Source organism: Sphaeramia orbicularis, chromosome 20 (assembly GCF_902148855.1).
Source record: "Sphaeramia orbicularis chromosome 20, fSphaOr1.1, whole genome shotgun sequence".
Taxonomy (NCBI): Eukaryota; Metazoa; Chordata; class Actinopteri; order Kurtiformes; family Apogonidae; genus Sphaeramia; species Sphaeramia orbicularis.
The window spans coordinates 20,187,829-20,206,167 of NC_043976.1; the positions used below are offsets into that span (position 1 = coordinate 20,187,829).

Genomic DNA, 18,339 nt, shown 5'->3' on the forward strand with positions numbered 1-18,339 from the left:
CACACACGTTTGACCTTTCGTTGATGCTATAGCCTTTCCCACATGTACTCATTAATTAAGCATTAATGTGAAGCAGTTCTTCATACTGAATTTATACAGAAATAAAGATGTAAGCTCTTTAATAATGCATCCACTTAAGGACTGAAATAAGCTGAAGATGAAGCCATCCTACCTGGTCCTGACATCCAGTTTACACCTGTTGATGATGCACGAGAGCTCGAAGAGAATGGGAAACCACCCACGCACCCATACCCGGTCCTCAGGCGCTACATTCATGTCATCACTGGTGTAGTCTTTGAAGGCCTGCCAGGTAAATAAAAGCCATGTTCAACGTACCTTTTCTGCATGAAGGGATTGAATTATTCCTCCTACACAAATGCACATGTATCTGGTATATACCACACATGCTGTCTTAGCTTCATTTATGATGTCAAAGATGAAAAATGGGTATAGATGTGTCCTGTCAAGAGATAAATTAGCGTTTGTTTTTAATATTGTTTTAATGTATTTGGATGCTTGTATGTGGGTTACTCCTGTTCCCGTTACAGCCAGAGTTTTCTTATTTCCTGATGCTTCAATAAAACATCATTATTCATCTCTTGTCAAATCTGATGGATGAATGAGTGCGTTTTAAGCCTCATAATAAATCAGCGCCTTTACGGTAACACAGTTCACATCGGCAGAACCAGATATTAACCTGCGGCCTCTCGGAGACGTATTTGGCGCAGTGTCGGATGAGGCGGATCGCTTCCATGCTGGTGTCTGGGAAGGAGGCATTACAGGCGAACTCTGACAGACACTTAACGGCGTCTTGGAAGGAGTCGATGGTGGCCGCAAAGTGCTTTTCAAATACATTCGCTAGGAGACGGAGATGAAGAAGACAGGATAAGGGGGTGGAAAGATGCAGATGCCAAAATTTAATGAGATATCCCAGTGAAAATCTTAAACCACTTAGCAAAATTAATGACTTAGAAGTTATTACACCTTTGTTTTTGGGTTTTTTTTATGTGTGTGTTGAACTTACTGACGATATGGCCGGTTGTCTGGAAGGCCAGCTCAACGATGCTCTCATCTTGGTCTGATGCGGCCAGGTGGAAGACGGAAAAGATGTTCTTCCAGCCTGAGCGGATGTTGGCAGCCTGGGAATTAACCATCTGAGCTATACAGCGCACAACCATGTCTCTGATAGTGGGGGACCTGTTCATGAGAGGCAGTGATATGTACAGTAAATTGGAGCATAAAATGATAGCATCGAAGAGGACGAGCACTGGAAGGAAGAAAAGCAAGAAGCCGGAGTGTAATAAGAAGAAAGCAGGAAGCATGAGCGGTAATTAAAAAGAAGGGAAACCATCTCTTTATTGATGTCAATTAGGCTGAAAAGATCTTGATAACATCCTCAATCCCGTTTTTAAGCAGGATCATAATTTCAGCAGTGGCTTGTCTTTGGCATGGAGGGTTTTTACAGCAACTGTTGCCATAGTGAAGAGCATTCCTAATTGCTCAGTAGTTATGAATGAGAGAAAAGGCTGCCTCCACTTACCACTGCTAACACACACAAACACACACCAACAGAGTAGGGCAGCATGAGTGAGTCTAATGGACACACTGCGCTGCAGGGTTTATGTGGCTGCTTGCCATCTCCTCTCTGTTGAAGCTCTCATTCTGTTCAATCTGTGGGTGGATTTATACTTGCACTGCTACTCTCCTTTCACATCAATGAAAAGTGTGTTGCAGTAAACGTTTGCCTTTTGACGTGCCGCACAGACACTGTAATTTACAATGGCAATGTAGCAGGAGGTAAATTCATGTACAACTGATAGCGATTTAAATTCCATTCCAGTCAGATTTAGAGCCAGCAATTTAAAAAAAAAGAAAAAAGGACACAACAGCTGTTACATGAATTCACTGACAATGTGATGCAAGAAGACTGAAATGGGTCAGTGTAAATGTTGACTTGCTAAAAACAACCGAACAATGAGCATGCTCAGTGGAAGACAGAGAGAGAGAAAGAGAGAGAGAGAGGCAAACACAACAAGAAATGAAGAGACGAGGCAGAAGCAGAGGGGAGACAGACTGACTGACTCTGCAGCAATGAGAAGAAATATTAACTGGACACAGACACAATATAGGCCTTGTCTTGCTACCGCTCAGCACAGCAGATTTGCATCAGTAGTAACAGAAGCCTCTTCACCTGTTCTTTTTCATGATGTGCTCAAAGGGCCTTAGAAAGTCTTTCTGGAATCTGAAGTTGGCCAGCTCCCCCTTCTCCAAAAACTTCATGGACAGTTGCCTGAGAGAGTCCACGGCGAAGATTGCCACATCTTCATTCGAATTACAGCCAACCTGCATGGAGGTAAAATATATTTCATCTGTGCTGACCTCTGTAAAAGCATAACATAGTACTTTTATTTAAAAAATAAAGTTCAAAATGGTTTTAAGTTGAGTAAAGGAGTTGCTGCTGACCAAAAGGAAAGTTTTATTCCTCTTGCAACTGAAAATCAAGCAACAAGGTGCTCTGGGGGAACAGCACGGCAAAATCCCTGAAATTCATTTTCCAACATCGTTACTTTGATGATTTGTTTCCACACAGGCCAAACCCAGTTTGAAGCCACTGAGTGAGAAACAGAGCCTAGTGTCCTTGAAAACCAAAGCCTCTGAAAGCTTTTCTGGCAACAACTTGTTTTGAGAAGTGACTGGGAATCAACTGTGAAGAAGAAAGTGGAAACAGAGGCAAACATTCCTTTGTACCTAACTTAATTATAGAAGTTTATCCTCAAGATTGCTGGCTAGCCGGATTTGCAAAAATGCCACCAATTAACAAATATATTCGCTCCATCTTTGCAGAGTTACAGGTATATAGTAAAGAAAAAGTCTAATGGATATAAAAACAAAAAAGAAAGAGTTTTTAAAACCATGAAAAGTAGAATCAGCATAATTTTCATTGTTAATGGCTCATGGTCTACAAGAATATAAAGACATTGCATAATATGGGACCTTTAATAGGAGGATAATAACAGGGAAAGTCATTCTCATGCACTTTCATTTGACCTATTTAAGCTATAAATCAAGGGCAATGCCATGGGAAAAAAATTAAGCTCACACAACTTATAGGCTTGTAAAACTAAACTGAAATCCAATCCAAAAAAGCAATGAAAACTTCAAAACTGTACTAACTCTGCATCTCTAACATCTTATAAAATATATCTGAAGAAGGGTTCATCTTTATTACCCCGCCCCCCAAAGGGCAGGCAGGGGTATTGTATTGGGTTCGGTTTGTTTGTTTGTTAACACTCTAGCAGCAAAACTATTGGCTGAATTGATACCATATTGGGTTTATAGATTGCCGGTGACACAGAAAAGATCTAATTACATTTTGGGAAAAGTAGGTTAAAGTTAAAATTTTTTATGAATTTTTTAAATCTTTTTTTCTCCCATTGACTTATAATGGACAACATTTCAAATGTCTATAAAAACATCAATTTTGTTTCAATTTACTTCCAACTTGGCACAAATATCAAGGCAATTAAATGCTGACATTATCACATGCATAGACATGACATTAGCTGGATCGGTGCCAAAATAAACAATGCATGTGAGGGGCGGGGTTTGTTGTGCCTGGCACCACTTGTTTTGTGTTTTTTTCCTTCAACATTGTATTATACATTTAGTCCAGAGAGTTTTTCCTTCATGTTGCAATTCTGCGAGTGAACCAGTACGCCCTGGTGTCATCATCCTCTACATGTGCTCAGAATGATGTTGGTATGTTGATAACTTCTTCTATCCTCCATTTGTTTTTCTTCTTCTTTTTTTTTTTTTTTTGAAACAACAGCCTTGCATCAATTCCTGTGATTGATTCAAAAGTCCTAAAGTTGGAAAACAGTTTTCATACAGTACATGAACTGAATCCTGGCTCAGTTTGATCCAGATCAACCTCCTTTTACTGGATCGAATCACACCTGCAACTTAGTCCAGATTAAAATAGAGAGTCCAACGTCCAGTCCAAAAGGAGGTAGGTATCTAAGTGTCCAGCACCTGATCCTGACCCACCTTGTTGAAGTGGTCTCCGATGACTTCCCAGATCCTGGACCACTGCAGCCTGATGCGACCCATGTTGTAGTAGGAGATCTCAACTATTTTTTGCAGGCTGAACATTCGTGGGTGTGTGGGCGAGGCCAGCTCATCCATGGACACAGCACACAGCCAGCGAACAAAATCAACTAACAGAGAGAAGATGTTGGCAATGAACAAACAGATGGTGCTTTGTGTAAGAGAAGTGACTCATTTAGTAAAACCACCTAGAATGCACTTGTCCTTGGAGAAATAAGAATAATAAGAGTATGTAACTCTTTTAGCGAGACTCACCTATTGCATTACCATCCAGTCTGGTAGAGCCTGTGAATATCCTGAAGCAGAGAAACAGGCAACAATTTTACAACTGTACTTCAAGATGATGATGAATATTATTATTAAGGAGGAGGAGGAAGAGGAGGAGGAGGAGAAGAATAAGAAGAAGGAGGAGGAGGAGGAGGAGGAGGAGAAGGAGAAGAAGAAAAAAGGAAAAAGAAAAAGGACAGAAGAAGAAAGAAAAGAAGAAAGAGAAGAAGGAAAAGAGGAGAAAGAAAAAGGACAGAAGAAGAAAGAAAAGAAGAAAGAGAAGAAGGAAAAGAGGAGAAAGAAAAAGGACAGAAGAAGAAAGAAAAGAAGAGAAGAAAAAAGGAAAAGAGGAAAAAGGAGAAGAAGAAGAAGGAGGCGTAGAAGGAGAAGGAGAAGAAGAAGAGGAAAAAGAAAAAGAAGTTTTGAAGAGGAAGAAAAAGAAGAAAAGAGGAAAAAGAAGAAAGGAAGAAAAAGAAGAAAAAAGAAGAAAAAGAAAACAGGAAAAAGAAGGAGAGGAAGAAAAAGAAGAAAAAAGAGAAGAAAAAGAAAAGAGGAAAAAGAAAGACAAGAAGAAAGAGGAGAGGAAGAAGAAAAAGGAGGAGAAGAAAATAAAAGGAATATGAAAACTAAAACAAAATAAAAATAAAAAGTCCTAACTTTTTCATAAACCTGAGAGAAAACTAAGCTGATATGAACTGTTTTTGCGTCTGAAGGACAGATGAGTCCACAGGATGTGATAGTTGATTATTGAGGGTGAGTGCACTACCTGTCCACAGCCACCACCACACTCTGAGAGCTCGTCTCTCCGATGGACTCCTGGATGCTGGCGATCTGCTTACGGTCCACTGTCCCTCCAACTACACAGCAAAGCACAGACAGACCCAGTGAGTTTCAGCTCAAATTATGTAAAACTTGCTGAACATCTGGGACGTGTACGTCAGCGCTGACCTAGACCCAGATACTCGTCGTTACTCTGCTCCTTGGTGCTTGTAACGAAGCCCTCTTTGCCCCGCACCGTCCCTGAGATGTAGCGTGCCTTCACTCCTGTGCCGATGAGCTGAGCCAGCTCCAGCTGACTGATGCACTTCATGATCTGGAAAATACAGAGGAGGCACAGTCAAAGAAACAGAACCTCAAAATGAGATGAAAACCTGAGAACACTGGATAAGGGATGAGTCAAGTTAAATTAAAGGTAGAAGTAGATGAGTCCCACTGGTAGGAAGCAAACAGGTGGCTGTTAATGTGTTATTTCAAGCATTAAATACTACTGTTGTTTTTGAGTAGTAGTTGTAGTAATGTTAAATACAATGTACTGTATGCTTGTAATTTCTGCCACAAGGGCTGTCTCATTCAAAACAATAACAAAAAAAACAGAGACGGATGATATTCAGTAGTGTGGGATCATGGGAGTTGTTTTCAACATCAGTGCAGATGAAAATCTATCTGATGTGATGCGAAACTCCTGTTTCCAGAAGAGGGAAAGTACAACAGCAGCTCGAAAATTGCTCCTCAATTTGTAGACGCAGTTTTTCATAGATCAGTGAACCTCTAAGATGCTCTTTTTATACCAATCATGTTACTGAACTGTTAACAATTAACCTCATTAGATGAAAAATGTTCCCCCAGCTGTTTTTTTTTAAAATAACACTTACTACAACACATTTCCAGCCTTTTGTTGGCCCTGTCTAAACTTTTAGGCAATGTGCTGTTTCCATGAAACTCAAAATTAACATATTTTTTCTTAAAATGGTACATTATCTCAGTTAAAAACTTGACATGCTTTCTATGTTCTATTGTGAATAAAATACAGGTTTATAACAATCGCAAATCATTGTATTCTGTTTGTATTTGCATTTGTAGCAGCTTTTTTTTTCCCCTATTATGATTGTATTAGTTTTAGTCCTGGTGTATTTAGGTGTGTATACTCACATTATGTTATGTCATTCTAATGACAGAGCCATAAGTAATGTTGGCTGACAGAGGGTTAAATACCAAATTAACATGAGTCAACTCATGCAATAGTAGGTTAGTTAAGTGAAGACACCATTAACAGGCTTCCAAATGAAGTGGGCTGTTACACTAAACTTGAACAGTGTTGAAAATATTTAATAGAATATTGAGTACACGACTCAACAAAATACACACTGAGACCAAAATGCCACAGAGCAGTGGATGAAGTGATTACCCATCATGCCTAGTGGGGGCAGTGTTATGATCTGGGGTTGCTTCAGTTTGTCAGGCCTAGGTTTAACGGTTATGTGCATATATAACATAAGTTATACATCCAAAAAATGACAGAAATGAATGAGATATCGCATAAACGTATTAAACAATGCCACAATGAATGCGTCATCAAAGCTTAAAATGGTCCAACAAAATTTTAGGATGTGGGAGTGTGCATATATAATGGAGGCAAAGCTGCTTTTATATAAAACTTTAATTTCATCAATCGTGTTGATGATAAAATTAAAGTTTTATTGTTATTGTCATATTTGCTGCTGTTGGTCATTTGCACTTCTGTCCATAAACCTCATAAATTATTCCTTTATGAACCTCTCTATCTTCCATTACTGCATTTCAACAACCTCTTCTTTTTCTTAGCATTAATTACTAACATGAGAAAGAAACAGCATCTCAGCTCTCCTGTATGTTCAGTACATTTAACAAATTGACCATAAAAATCTTCGAATCTTGAATGTTACTGTCATTATTCTCATTCATAAAGTTCTAAAAGTAAATATACTACTTGAAGTTCTGTAGGCCTTGATTTCCAATAGAACACACTCCTTAAAGCAGGATATTAGTAATTAATGTTGAGGTTATGAGATTTAAAAAATATATATATTTAAGGTTATACAAAGAAGAACTTTTGGAGGACAGTTGCAAGTGAGATGAGCTGACCTCATGCCAAGAGTTGCCCAGGTAATTGCCGTCAGTGTGCGCCACAGTGATGAGGGTCTTGATGGTGTCGATGTTCTTCTGCTTCATTTCAGCGATGCCGGAGCTTGCTGTCAGCAGGGTGAATCTCGCCAGCGCCTGGACATACGCGTCCCTCTCCAACTGTCAGACACAGAGGGGTAAAGCAGTCAAAACACTGCAAGCTAACAGAATAAACTGTATTCCTCCAGCTTAGACAGCAGTACCTGTATGGAGAAGATACACGCTATCCTGATGGCACAGCGGATGCCTTCCAGACACAGAGAGGCCACCTCGGTGTCATCACAGTCCTGAAGACCCACGCTGAATGCAGCCAAGAAGGGTGTCCACGCCAGCTGGGGAACAACAGAAGGATGAGGCGTCCAAGCTGTGCACTCAGCAGTATGCAACAACAATGTGTGCATATGGCGTCTGCTTGTGTTACCTTGAACATGGGCCTGACGTGCTCCAGATGTGTGGCGCTGGTGAAAGGAGCCTGGACGTGGCTGACTGCCTCCATCAGAGCTTTGGCCGTCTTGGCCATCTGCTCCATCTCCACGTTGTACAGCAGACGCCTCTGCTTCTCACTGGCTACACCTGAGTGAGATTAAACATTAGAAACACATGAAGAGCTGTAAAAGAAACCAAACAAACTCAGGGAAGACGACCATGCAGCTTTTTATCCGGCCAAAGAGAAATATCAAAAGGAAGTCAAACAGGGCGCTTGTTCTTTATCTAAATAAAAATTCCAGACTTTTTCAAAACTATTTTTTCCCCCAAGACCTTGACTTTATGTACTTTTAAACTTGCATGCCTAGTTTTTTGGTTGAGATTGTACCTGTTGTGTGTAGAAAAGTTCATTTTAATAAATGTATAAATGCATAATTTGCAGTAAATTATATTTTACTGACAGAAACATTTTCAAAACATATGAAAATCACAAACAAGTTTCACTAGAATCATTCCAGTACTGGCCCTTTAGTGAAATCATATCAGGTCTTTTTATATGCCTTCCTGTTGTATTTCTTATCTTAGAAGATTATGTGCCTTTGAGCATACTCTTAAATTCAACTGTGAGAAACTTTTTTCCATACTCTTTCAGGACTTTCACAAAAAATTCCAAACTTTTCAAGGGCTGAAAAACAGTGTTTCAAATTCCACACATTTTAAGACTTTCAAGACATGGGCAAGCGCCCTGTCAAACTATCTACAAGATAAAAAAAAACTGACAAAAGCCTGGCACAGTATGTTGTGATGTCTGTGTGTTCTAAAGATAGAAAAGTAAAAAGACACATCACAGTAACATCACATGACCCTTCTGAGGAAGGCTACAGGTGTAGGTCAAACATGTAAAGGTAAAAAAATCTACTTTTTAAAAATCTGTCTGACAAGAAAGAAAAGGAGTCTTTATATTTTCAGACAGTATGAACCTGATCAGACTAGATAGAAAAGTAGCTGTGACTAAAAAAGTGGAATTTATTATATCACAAGGACAGCCTTTGAGAATGAAAATGCCTTCAGAGTCCAATGAGATGTAAGTGTTTAACATCCCACTGCAGTGAGACTCACTCTGCTTGTTGGATTTCATGGTGAGCTCTTTAGTTTCCTTCATGGCAATCTTTTTTCCAGCAATCTCGTCATAGATAGCCGAGAGATACTCCTCAGGTAAGTCTTTGCTGTCGTTGATGCCACGGTTCATCTTGATGTATTGCTCTTTTGTCATTTTATTCTTCACCTTTGCAGACAAAAACAAGGGTATGGGTCAGAAGCTGCTTATGCAATCCCAGTGATTTATGTTGCACTGATATCCAAGGGTATGACTGCTGTCAAAACACATCCCCAAAGGCTGCAGTATCACTGAAGTGCTTACCTGTGGACTGTGAAGGTCTGTTGTCAACATAATGATTGAGTAAGCAAGGACATATGCCGTGTCAGCACTGGCAAAGAGGGTTTGCCTGGAAAATTGAAGTGGAAAGAAAAAAAAAAAGGAGCAGATTTATATAACACCAACACATAAACAGGTCGAATAAAACAAAATCTGCTATTTTTACAGACAGCTTATTCTATAACTTAGACCTCAGAGACTGTGGCTGACTCACAGAGCTCTAAACTCACCCCTGATTGCATTCAAGATATCTAGCTGCAAATTTCTCCATGAGCCGGTCAATCTTCTGGGCCTCTCCAGGGAGCCGAAAGCCCTCCAGGAACATCCTCAGTGCAGAAACAAAGTCTTTGCCCTGGAAGTCCATTTGATCCACGTAGGCGTACATCACCTCTTTATTAAAACGATCATTATCCCCGAGGAATTCTCCCACTTGAGTCTGATAGAGCAAAAGATAAGAAGTCGGTCTTATTTATAAGCACTACAGCATTATCTGAATATTGGGAAAGATGCTTTTGATATGGTTATAGTTTAATAGTTACCCTGTTAAAGTTATAGTGGCTTTAGTGTCATTTGGCAAAAACCCCATAATGACCTTCCTGCATTTTGTAATTCAAGTCTGACAGGACATGAAACTTGTGCATTAACTCCATGTCTGTATTTTCGGGCTGTGTAAAATCTACCCTGTGATGCCCTGATTTTGGCAAATCACTGGCATTTTCAGACAGAGAGGGCCATTAAATATGTGACTGAAAGCTGTAATTACCAGTCACAGTTCAGATTAGGTCAGATGCCATCTGGACATCTGCTCTATGTCTCAACATGGAGGCACGGAAAAGTGGTTTCCCTTTTCTATCATGGCAGGAAATGACATCAGGTCATTTTTTATAGTTAGATCTAATCGTTTGTCATTTAATCATTTGGACTGAGTGGAGAGAGCTGCAGAAGGCAAGTATGTACTGTCAAATTCTCGTATTTTTCCCTCTGATTTTGGCTCCTGCAGCTTTAATACAATTTCAATCACTTTATGTAAGTGATGTAGTTTATCAACCCATAAAGACACAACGTTACTTTTGTGGCAGTTCCTAATTTTTTTTTCTCTATATTTAACTTTTCTTAAGTAATTTATCACAATTTATTATGACATAATTCTCTGTATTTTGTGTTTTTTTCCAGTGTAAATCATGTATTTTCCTATATCAAATTCATTGATCATGTAGATGTTCATAACCGCCCAGGTTAAAATTGAGGGTTATTATATCAAAACAGAGAGAACGGAAGAAAAAGTGACTTTTTCAGAAAAATCTATCATTAACTGAACATAAACCAAGTGTCTCCATCCACTGTCACAGACCCAACTTCATGGGTGAATCAGTGTTGTAGAAGACAGTAACGGTGTTTCTACATTCACTATAGAGCCTCTGAACGTCCTAATGGGTCATATCTGATGACCATGAAAAGATGACAAACTACATTTTACCCCAGTTATTTACATGTATCGATAGGATTAGTGGATCAGAAGGTATTAAACATTTTACATCAGTAGATGGTTTTGGTCATCGCTGGCTGTTTGGGTCTTTATGGGTTAAGTTTGATTACTTTCACTTTTGTTACAGCCTAGTCATAATTTTAGACAGATAACAATGTATTTCCAGTAATGAAAGGTGTTCCTGTCCAACAACACTGACACCTATTCTGATATTATGTTATAATGTTCTGTTATATTCTGCATATTGACTAAACTTAACCTACACATATAGCCTACATGGAACTTCAGCATTTTAAATAGTAGCTATGATTTCAATTCATATACTTTTCTCAATAACAGGTTACATTTACATTTAATTTATATTTCAATTACATAATTAGATTACATATACAGGGTGGGGAAGCAAAATTTACAATGAACATTTAGTTGTTTTTTCTCAGCAGGCACTACGTCAATTGTTTTGAAACCAAACATATATTGATGTCATAATCATACCTAACACTATTATCCATACCTTTTCAGAAACTTTTGCCCATATGAGTAATCAGGAAAGCAAACGTCAAAGAGTGTGTGATTTGCTGAATGCACTCGTCACACCAAAGGAGCTTTCAAAAATAGTTGGAGTGTCCATAAAGACTGTTTATAATGTAAAGAAGAGAATGACTATGAGCAAAACTATTACGAGAAAGTCTGGAAGATACTATTAAAGAAGAATGGGAGAAGTTGTCACCCGAATATTTGAGGAACACTTGCGCAAGTTTCAGGAAGTGTGTGAAGGCAGTTATTAAGAAAGAAGGAGGACACATAGAATAAAAACATTTTCTATTATGTAAATTTTCTTGTGGCAAATAAATTCTCATGACTTTCAGTAAACTAATTGGTCATACACTGTCTTTCAATCCCTGCCTCAAAATATAGTAAATTTTGCTTCCCCACCCTGTACATGTAACTACTACTACTACTACTACTAATAATAATAATAACTAATTACTTCCTCAAATGTGTACGAATTCTAAATTCACTAAGAGATTCAAGGCAAACTCCTAATACCACAACCAAACTGCTGTGTTAGTCCTAAACACTATGATTCGTATTGGCTCACCACATACACTTGGAATTATTAATTGTCCACCCTGCCATCTATTATTTTAAAATAAAGTATTAAGTACTTTATCAGTCCGTGTTATCATCCATAACCTATTAACCTAACCTATTCTATAAACTATTATGGTCATTTTTTCCTCTAAAACAAATGTTTTCATTAGTTTTTCTGTCTGATTGTTACTGCTGTGGCACCCCACATCTCTAAATGGATGTTATCATGATCATTCTTTAATGTCGATTAGTGCTGTGTTCAGACCCCCTCGAAGCTTCCTAATCGATGCACAGTGCACTCCGTATTACCGCTGTGTTACTTATAGGACAGCATTGCAATAATTAATTGTTAAGAATAAAATATAATGGGATAAAGAAGGGACTGGAATGAAACAAAAAGTCTGTTTTATGGTGTAAATCACTCTGTGTATGCTGGTTTTTCTTCTTAAACTGCGAGAAAAAACAACTCAAGCTTCAGTGGCTTAGTGATATGAATGAGCCTCTAAGTGTTTGTTGGCTGAAGTATCAAATGCAAACAGGATGAGCTGTTACCGAATCAAGCCTCTCTTCCTGGTGCAAGAACTGAGCAAGATCCTCTGGGGTTGTTCCCAGCATGCCTTGCTCTTGAAGGTACTGGATTCCTCTCTTTGGCTTCTTGTTGAACCTGCGAAGCATCCAGAGAAGAAGAGAAAACACACTGTAGCCTGCACCATTACAGCGTCAAATAAAACCAAGACCTTTTTAAGTGTGTGGCAAAACATACAGGTCAATGCCCTGCTCGATGATCTCCTTCTGCTGTTTTAGGACCTCAAACTGCTCGGGGTTGTCAGTGCCTGACATCTGAGTGCTGTAGCTACCGATGCCAGATGATGCGGTGGAGTCCAAAGAGTTGATGCTCCCATAGCGGTTTATAGTCTCCGGAGCCTTGGTTTCTGTGCTATCCTGCTCTGATGGTTTCTCTTGGCCTGGGGGGCAAAAAAACACGAGTTAAGATCACCTGAAGGAAGATAGATCAGTAAAACACACTGTTATGAAGTTATCCTCTGAGACTGTCACAAAGGTAAGGGCTTTAACTGTCACTGGCACAAACTCAGCCTGAAGGCTTAAAAAAAGAAATGGACTGACTTAAGGCTAAACAGACTACAGTGAATGAAGAAAAAACTGCAACACAGAACGAACTGACCCTGAGGACGTCTTAGTAATTGTTGTTAGCGGGGAAGGTATGCATACTAGTGTCACAACCCCACAAACTGTAGTGAGCTCACAGTTATTTACACATCGCAGGTGTAACGGTGCATGGCAGAGCATGAGGAAAGGGAGAGGGTATTGTAAAAGGTGGATTATCTAAAAGCTTCAGGCGGTAAAGAGGATGCAGTCAGAACTTGGAGGCTTAAAGAGGCTGTTTCTTAAGCCTGACTAGCTGAGCTCTGCTGGAATGGGTCCATCCTGTAACCCTGTGCTACAACCAGGGGTCTCATTACCCATCGGAAACTCTTTAAAACATTCAGGGCAGTGTCACGGTAATGTGAGTTGGCTGTGTGCTTCCCATTCTTAGGCTTACAGAGTAAAGAGAACAGAGCACAGAGCACAGAGGACGGCAAAGGGAGAAAGGGAGCAGTTGACCAAAAGTGAACTCCAACTTTAGGATGTGCACCAAGGAAATGAAGATTAGCAAGTATTCTGGTAGAAATGATTTTTACAATCTATGGGGTATGAAGGGAGAAAAACAAACCCAAACAACACAGAGGGTGTCTAATGCAACACTCACACAAAACCTAAATCTACACACACCCAGGAGGGGCTTAAAATAAACAGCTCCGTTCACAATAACAACACACTGTCTCGAAAACACTCCATACTTCGGTGCCTTTACCTGCTCTGGCTTTGAAGTTTTCCAAGAAAATAAGAAAACAAAAACAAAAAAATATGTTTGTGTGTCATCATAAATAATAAAGCAAGAAAAACTACCAGTCTGAGATGATTTACCCAAACTTTTACATTTCACATTCAATTTCAGCTGCTGAATTAATAGCGTTGCCAGTTTATTAATGAGACGTCATATGCAAGTTTTGCGAGCTAACGTGGCAATCAGCGAATACGACTGCCTCGGCTGGTTAGCCCTGACAAATTAGCCTGAGGGTAGCCTGTGGACACTTCCAGAAGCCTGTGGGATACATTCACAGACATTTTTCTGGAAAGTTGCATTTTTTCCATAATTTGAGCTCCACCTTTGGCAAACATTAGAAATCCCCCTGTGTGTAGACGAGGCCAGAGGCTGGTCTTACACACTGCATATGCTCTGGATGTTGGAGACGGGGCATTTCATCATGGCTCGGCCTAAGGTATTTCTCTGTTTTAGACTAAACCTCCTGGATAAGCCCGTCTGTGCTAGCCTGTGGGTATTTTCTCACTGGCTCTTCTAGAGCTCAGTCGACACATGCTCACTTTTCCTTCTCGGAGCGGTAGCTTTCCTGATGAATGCCAACTGTCAGTCCAACAACTGATTGCAGTCAGATTGATGGATGTGAGCTTTATCACTAACCCCAGTTAACATTAATGATGAACTGCTGCCAGAAGCATGGCTGTTTAGGATTAGACTAGTTATTCCCTATCTATGACACACTCATACAAAACAGCTTACATTTTCTGCAAACAACAAATTAGTATCTTATGGAAAAAATGAAATAAATAGTGAAATTGCAGCAACTTTGACAATTCAAAAGACTAAATTCTATATGTGTGCAGCCTAAATGAAAAGAGAGGTCAGCTGTATTTTTACTCTAGTTTAACTGCTGCCAAAGAGTGCTGCTGAATTAAAGTTACGTTCATTAAAAGTGTATAAATGTCTTACCAAGGCTGGTCTGTGAGTTGGGGTTAACATACTGGTCCTTACTCCATTCGACCATACATTTCAGAATAGACACTAGACATTCAAGGCCTTTCTTTCTTAGAGTCAGCTCCTGGGCAGGGATGCAAAAAAATGTTAGTGTTTTCTGCAGTAAAGCTGAATCATAATCATTTGTCTTTAAAATCGCACCTGTAAAGGTGTTGTACCAAGCTCATGGCCTCCACGACCCTGCGCAATTTTTGAGAGGTCATTGACCAACCGCTCAAATATGTTAGCAGCATTCAAGTCACAATCATAGTTCACGTAGATGTCCACCACACTCTGGGCATCTGAAAGAGACCGAAAAACAGAGCAGGTCATGACACCGACATAATTTTTCTACATTTATGGTGAATTTTAAAAAGCAGCTACTCGCTTTAAATAATGCAACACAAACACAGACCTGCACATATTCTGGTGAGGGTTTGGATGACCATCCACTTGTGGTCGTAAGAGCTTGTGGACGTCTCGAGAATGTACAGGAAAATCTCTTTGAAGAACACCTGCAGACAAAGGCCATGACCCATGAGACAACATCACTAACAGGAACCAAGACAACGACACGGGTGTCAGGTGTTGAACACATGATCAAGACTAAATTCTCCTGCATCCCAACACAACACAAAGAAAAGTGAAGTTACGGCATTTAAAATACCTCTAGAATGTGCATTCATTTGTATTAACCTATGTTACAGCTCATAAATCATTCATTCATTCATTTTCTTAACAGCTTAATTGCAGAGATGCTGAAGCCCATCTCAGTTACTAAAGGGTGAAGGCGGGTACACTGTGGACGTGTCGTGAGTGGCGATTCATCAAACAACCACTCACTCTAACATTTACATCCACCTACATGTATTTTTAAGTTTCATTAGACTGGCCAAGTAACATATTAAGCTGCATGTCTTTGGACAGTTGGAGGAAGGACCTTCTTGCTGTAAGGCAACAGTGCTCATTTATTTTAGCTGTTTTTATTTGTCTGTTTATAGTAGGTTCTATATATGTTTAATTTATAATATTAATATACACTTAAATTTCATTGTACTTGTTAAAATGACAATAAAGATATTCTATTCTATTCTATTCTATTCTATTCTATTCTATTCTATTCTATTCTATTCTTTTCCACCGTGCCACCCCTCATGGAACAATACACGTAATTTATAATTTTAGAGAGTGAACAGAAACAATTCTTTGCACTGCAGTTAATTCATTTACTGATATCGCCTCCACTTTCATACAATGTTTCTACTTAATTCATTTTTCAGTGTTTACCAGAAATATAATCAGCTACCAGAAAAGGTGCGAGATTTTGCTTTTCATGAAGATGTGGTGGGTGGGCAAGTAAATATAGCTATTGTGCTAGTTCATGAGGGTTTTCCTGGATATGCACGTTAAACAGAGAGAAAAATATGAAAGGAACACAGTTACACGAACAGAACGCTGCTGAAGAATGAGAGCAGCAAGTAACGCTGTCAGAAGCCCATGCCACGTCGCTAGTATCACAGGTTGTTGCTGTACTTGGGCTGTTGTAGGTTAGAAGAAATTATTTGACAAAGTTGGCGTCAAGTTAAAAGTTACTTTCTGTTGCATCACATCATGCTCACAGATCTCTCAGTAGTACTCCTCCTGAGGGCCTGAATACAAAAATGTTCTTGATAAGTGCAGCATCGAGTTACAAAAGTGTTACCTCGATTTGCATCTTGAGGTGTGTCTTGAAGTGGGAGAGCAGAGTGAGGAAAATGGAGAGGGAGAGTTCAAAGACCTCAGGCACTGAGGAGACACCGTTCTTGGAAAGAGCCACACACAGGTACTGCTTGATGGCATTGATGAACATCTCGTTGGTCTTGAAAATGGGGCCGGCGTTCTGCAGGATGGAGAGCAACAGCTGGAGGGACAAGACCTTCGATCGCAGCTCATGGGACCTGCAGAAAAGCCAAGACAAAAGCTTTTAGAACAGCTGTAGAACTAAGTATAGCCTCTTTTACACAGCACTTCTGCTACGGGAATATTTCACATTTATTCTGGAATGACGTCTGTGTAAACAAAATGGTGGGATCATTTGGTCCCACCTTTATCGCAGCTCTGTAACACCTCTGGAGGTAGTAACAGAGCTGTGATGAAGGTGGAACACTACGTAAACAGAACACCTTTCATTCCACAACCAGGGTGTGAGATTTTCATGATGTTTGCATGTGCGACCCCTGGGATTTAAAAATGAGAACAAGCCGTACACAGTAAACAAACATATCACTGCAACCAGAACAATGTCGAAATGGGGAGACACCGAGATCTGCGAGCTGTTGTCACTTCAGGCGGAGGACTCTATCCATGCTAACATTTGTGGAATGGTGAAAGATTCTGGAGAGGTTAGCTACACCACAATGCTCTGGGTATTTTCAACATGCAAGTCACACTACACGCTGTGTCACTGCCCCTTTGATTCTGGAAAGCAGGTCCGCTGTGTAAAAGTCCAGCCTGTCTCACCTCTGTTACTCCTTTGACTTGGCTGTGGAAATCAGTCAATGATGGAAAAAAGGTGGGATCACCATCTCATCTTTTTTCCAGGATCTCTGTGTAAAAGCGGCTTATGTCTGCTATGTCAAGGGAGGCCTTATTTGTCCATAAAATTGTTAATAACAGTTCACGTTTACCTGATCAATACAAAGGCTTCTTCTGGTTCAACTCAGACATTCATCACCATAGTACAAGACAGCGGAATCTACTAAGACCGATTATGACAAAATCCAATCAGAAACAATTTACAATACTGTATAGGGGCCCCATCATATGGAACAATTTAACCCAGTCACAGCAAACCTGTGTGCTCTTACCCAGATTAAAAAAACTTCTAAAACTGGATTTCATAGAACATCCAAGCACGACTTTCACCTGATTTGTTTGCTCTTCTTGATTCATTTATCATTTTTCTTAGTTAGATAACTTATTAGTTTCATTCTGAATTTCGTTTCATAGTTTTGTCGATTCTTATTTATTTCTACGTGCACTGCTTACGATGTATTTAGTTTTTTTTTTTGTTTTTTTTTTGGACTTATTTCCTTCTTTTAATTAATTTTGTTTATTTATGATTGTATATCATATTATACACTGTAAATATTGTTTTTTATTTCAAGTCTTTGGGGAGGCCCATGATAAACCACTTTGGTTTTTGGCTTCCCTGGCATGTCTTTTACTGTTATTATTGTGTTTTTATTGTCTTGTATACATGCGAATGAACAATAAACAATAAGGGAGGAAGTTGATTCAAGATTGAAAATTCTGTGGTATTTAGGTTTCTACCCAATTAAAGATGTTGTTATAGTGACATGTCTGCCTCCATAGAGTCAGTCTGAATGTTTTAATAGGACAGAGATGATAAAGTCCAAGTCTGTATCTTTGACCAAACTAGTTCAATGGATTCTTTTGAGCCGCCATCTGCTGTAGCTATTTAGAACATAATGTACAATATGATTTTCAGACATATAATGCTTCCAACAATAAAAAAAAGATAAGTCACTTTAACACCTTTTATATGTAAGGCTGTTTATGTCTACTTCAACTAATACCTCTAAGAAATAGCAGTGTAATGCAGTGAAAGACCACATCATACTGCATCTTTCCATCAGAGAGTTACAGACGTCATCTGCCATCAAAGAATTGCTAGGGCAACTAAATCAAAGCCTCTGCGTATCTGAA

At 39.4% G+C, this 18,339-nt stretch overlaps 1 protein-coding gene across 1 annotated transcript in view; it reads right to left on the reverse strand.

Annotated features, from left to right (window-relative positions):
* Nucleotides 1-18,339, reverse strand: part of arfgef1 (ADP-ribosylation factor guanine nucleotide-exchange factor 1 (brefeldin A-inhibited)) — a 57,387-nt gene that overhangs the window by 8,270 nt on the left and 30,778 nt on the right. Inside the window, 21 exon segments of the mRNA XM_030122740.1 lie at nt 173-303; nt 698-858; nt 1,025-1,197; nt 2,192-2,343; nt 4,048-4,217; nt 4,363-4,403; nt 5,141-5,231; nt 5,323-5,467; nt 7,276-7,434; nt 7,518-7,646; nt 7,736-7,887; nt 8,860-9,025; nt 9,161-9,245; nt 9,406-9,611; nt 12,309-12,420; nt 12,520-12,721; nt 13,630-13,638; nt 14,608-14,716; nt 14,794-14,933; nt 15,047-15,146; nt 16,334-16,568. Coding sequence (XP_029978600.1) covers nt 173-303; nt 698-858; nt 1,025-1,197; nt 2,192-2,343; nt 4,048-4,217; nt 4,363-4,403; nt 5,141-5,231; nt 5,323-5,467; nt 7,276-7,434; nt 7,518-7,646; nt 7,736-7,887; nt 8,860-9,025; nt 9,161-9,245; nt 9,406-9,611; nt 12,309-12,420; nt 12,520-12,721; nt 13,630-13,638; nt 14,608-14,716; nt 14,794-14,933; nt 15,047-15,146; nt 16,334-16,568 — 2,868 coding nt within the window.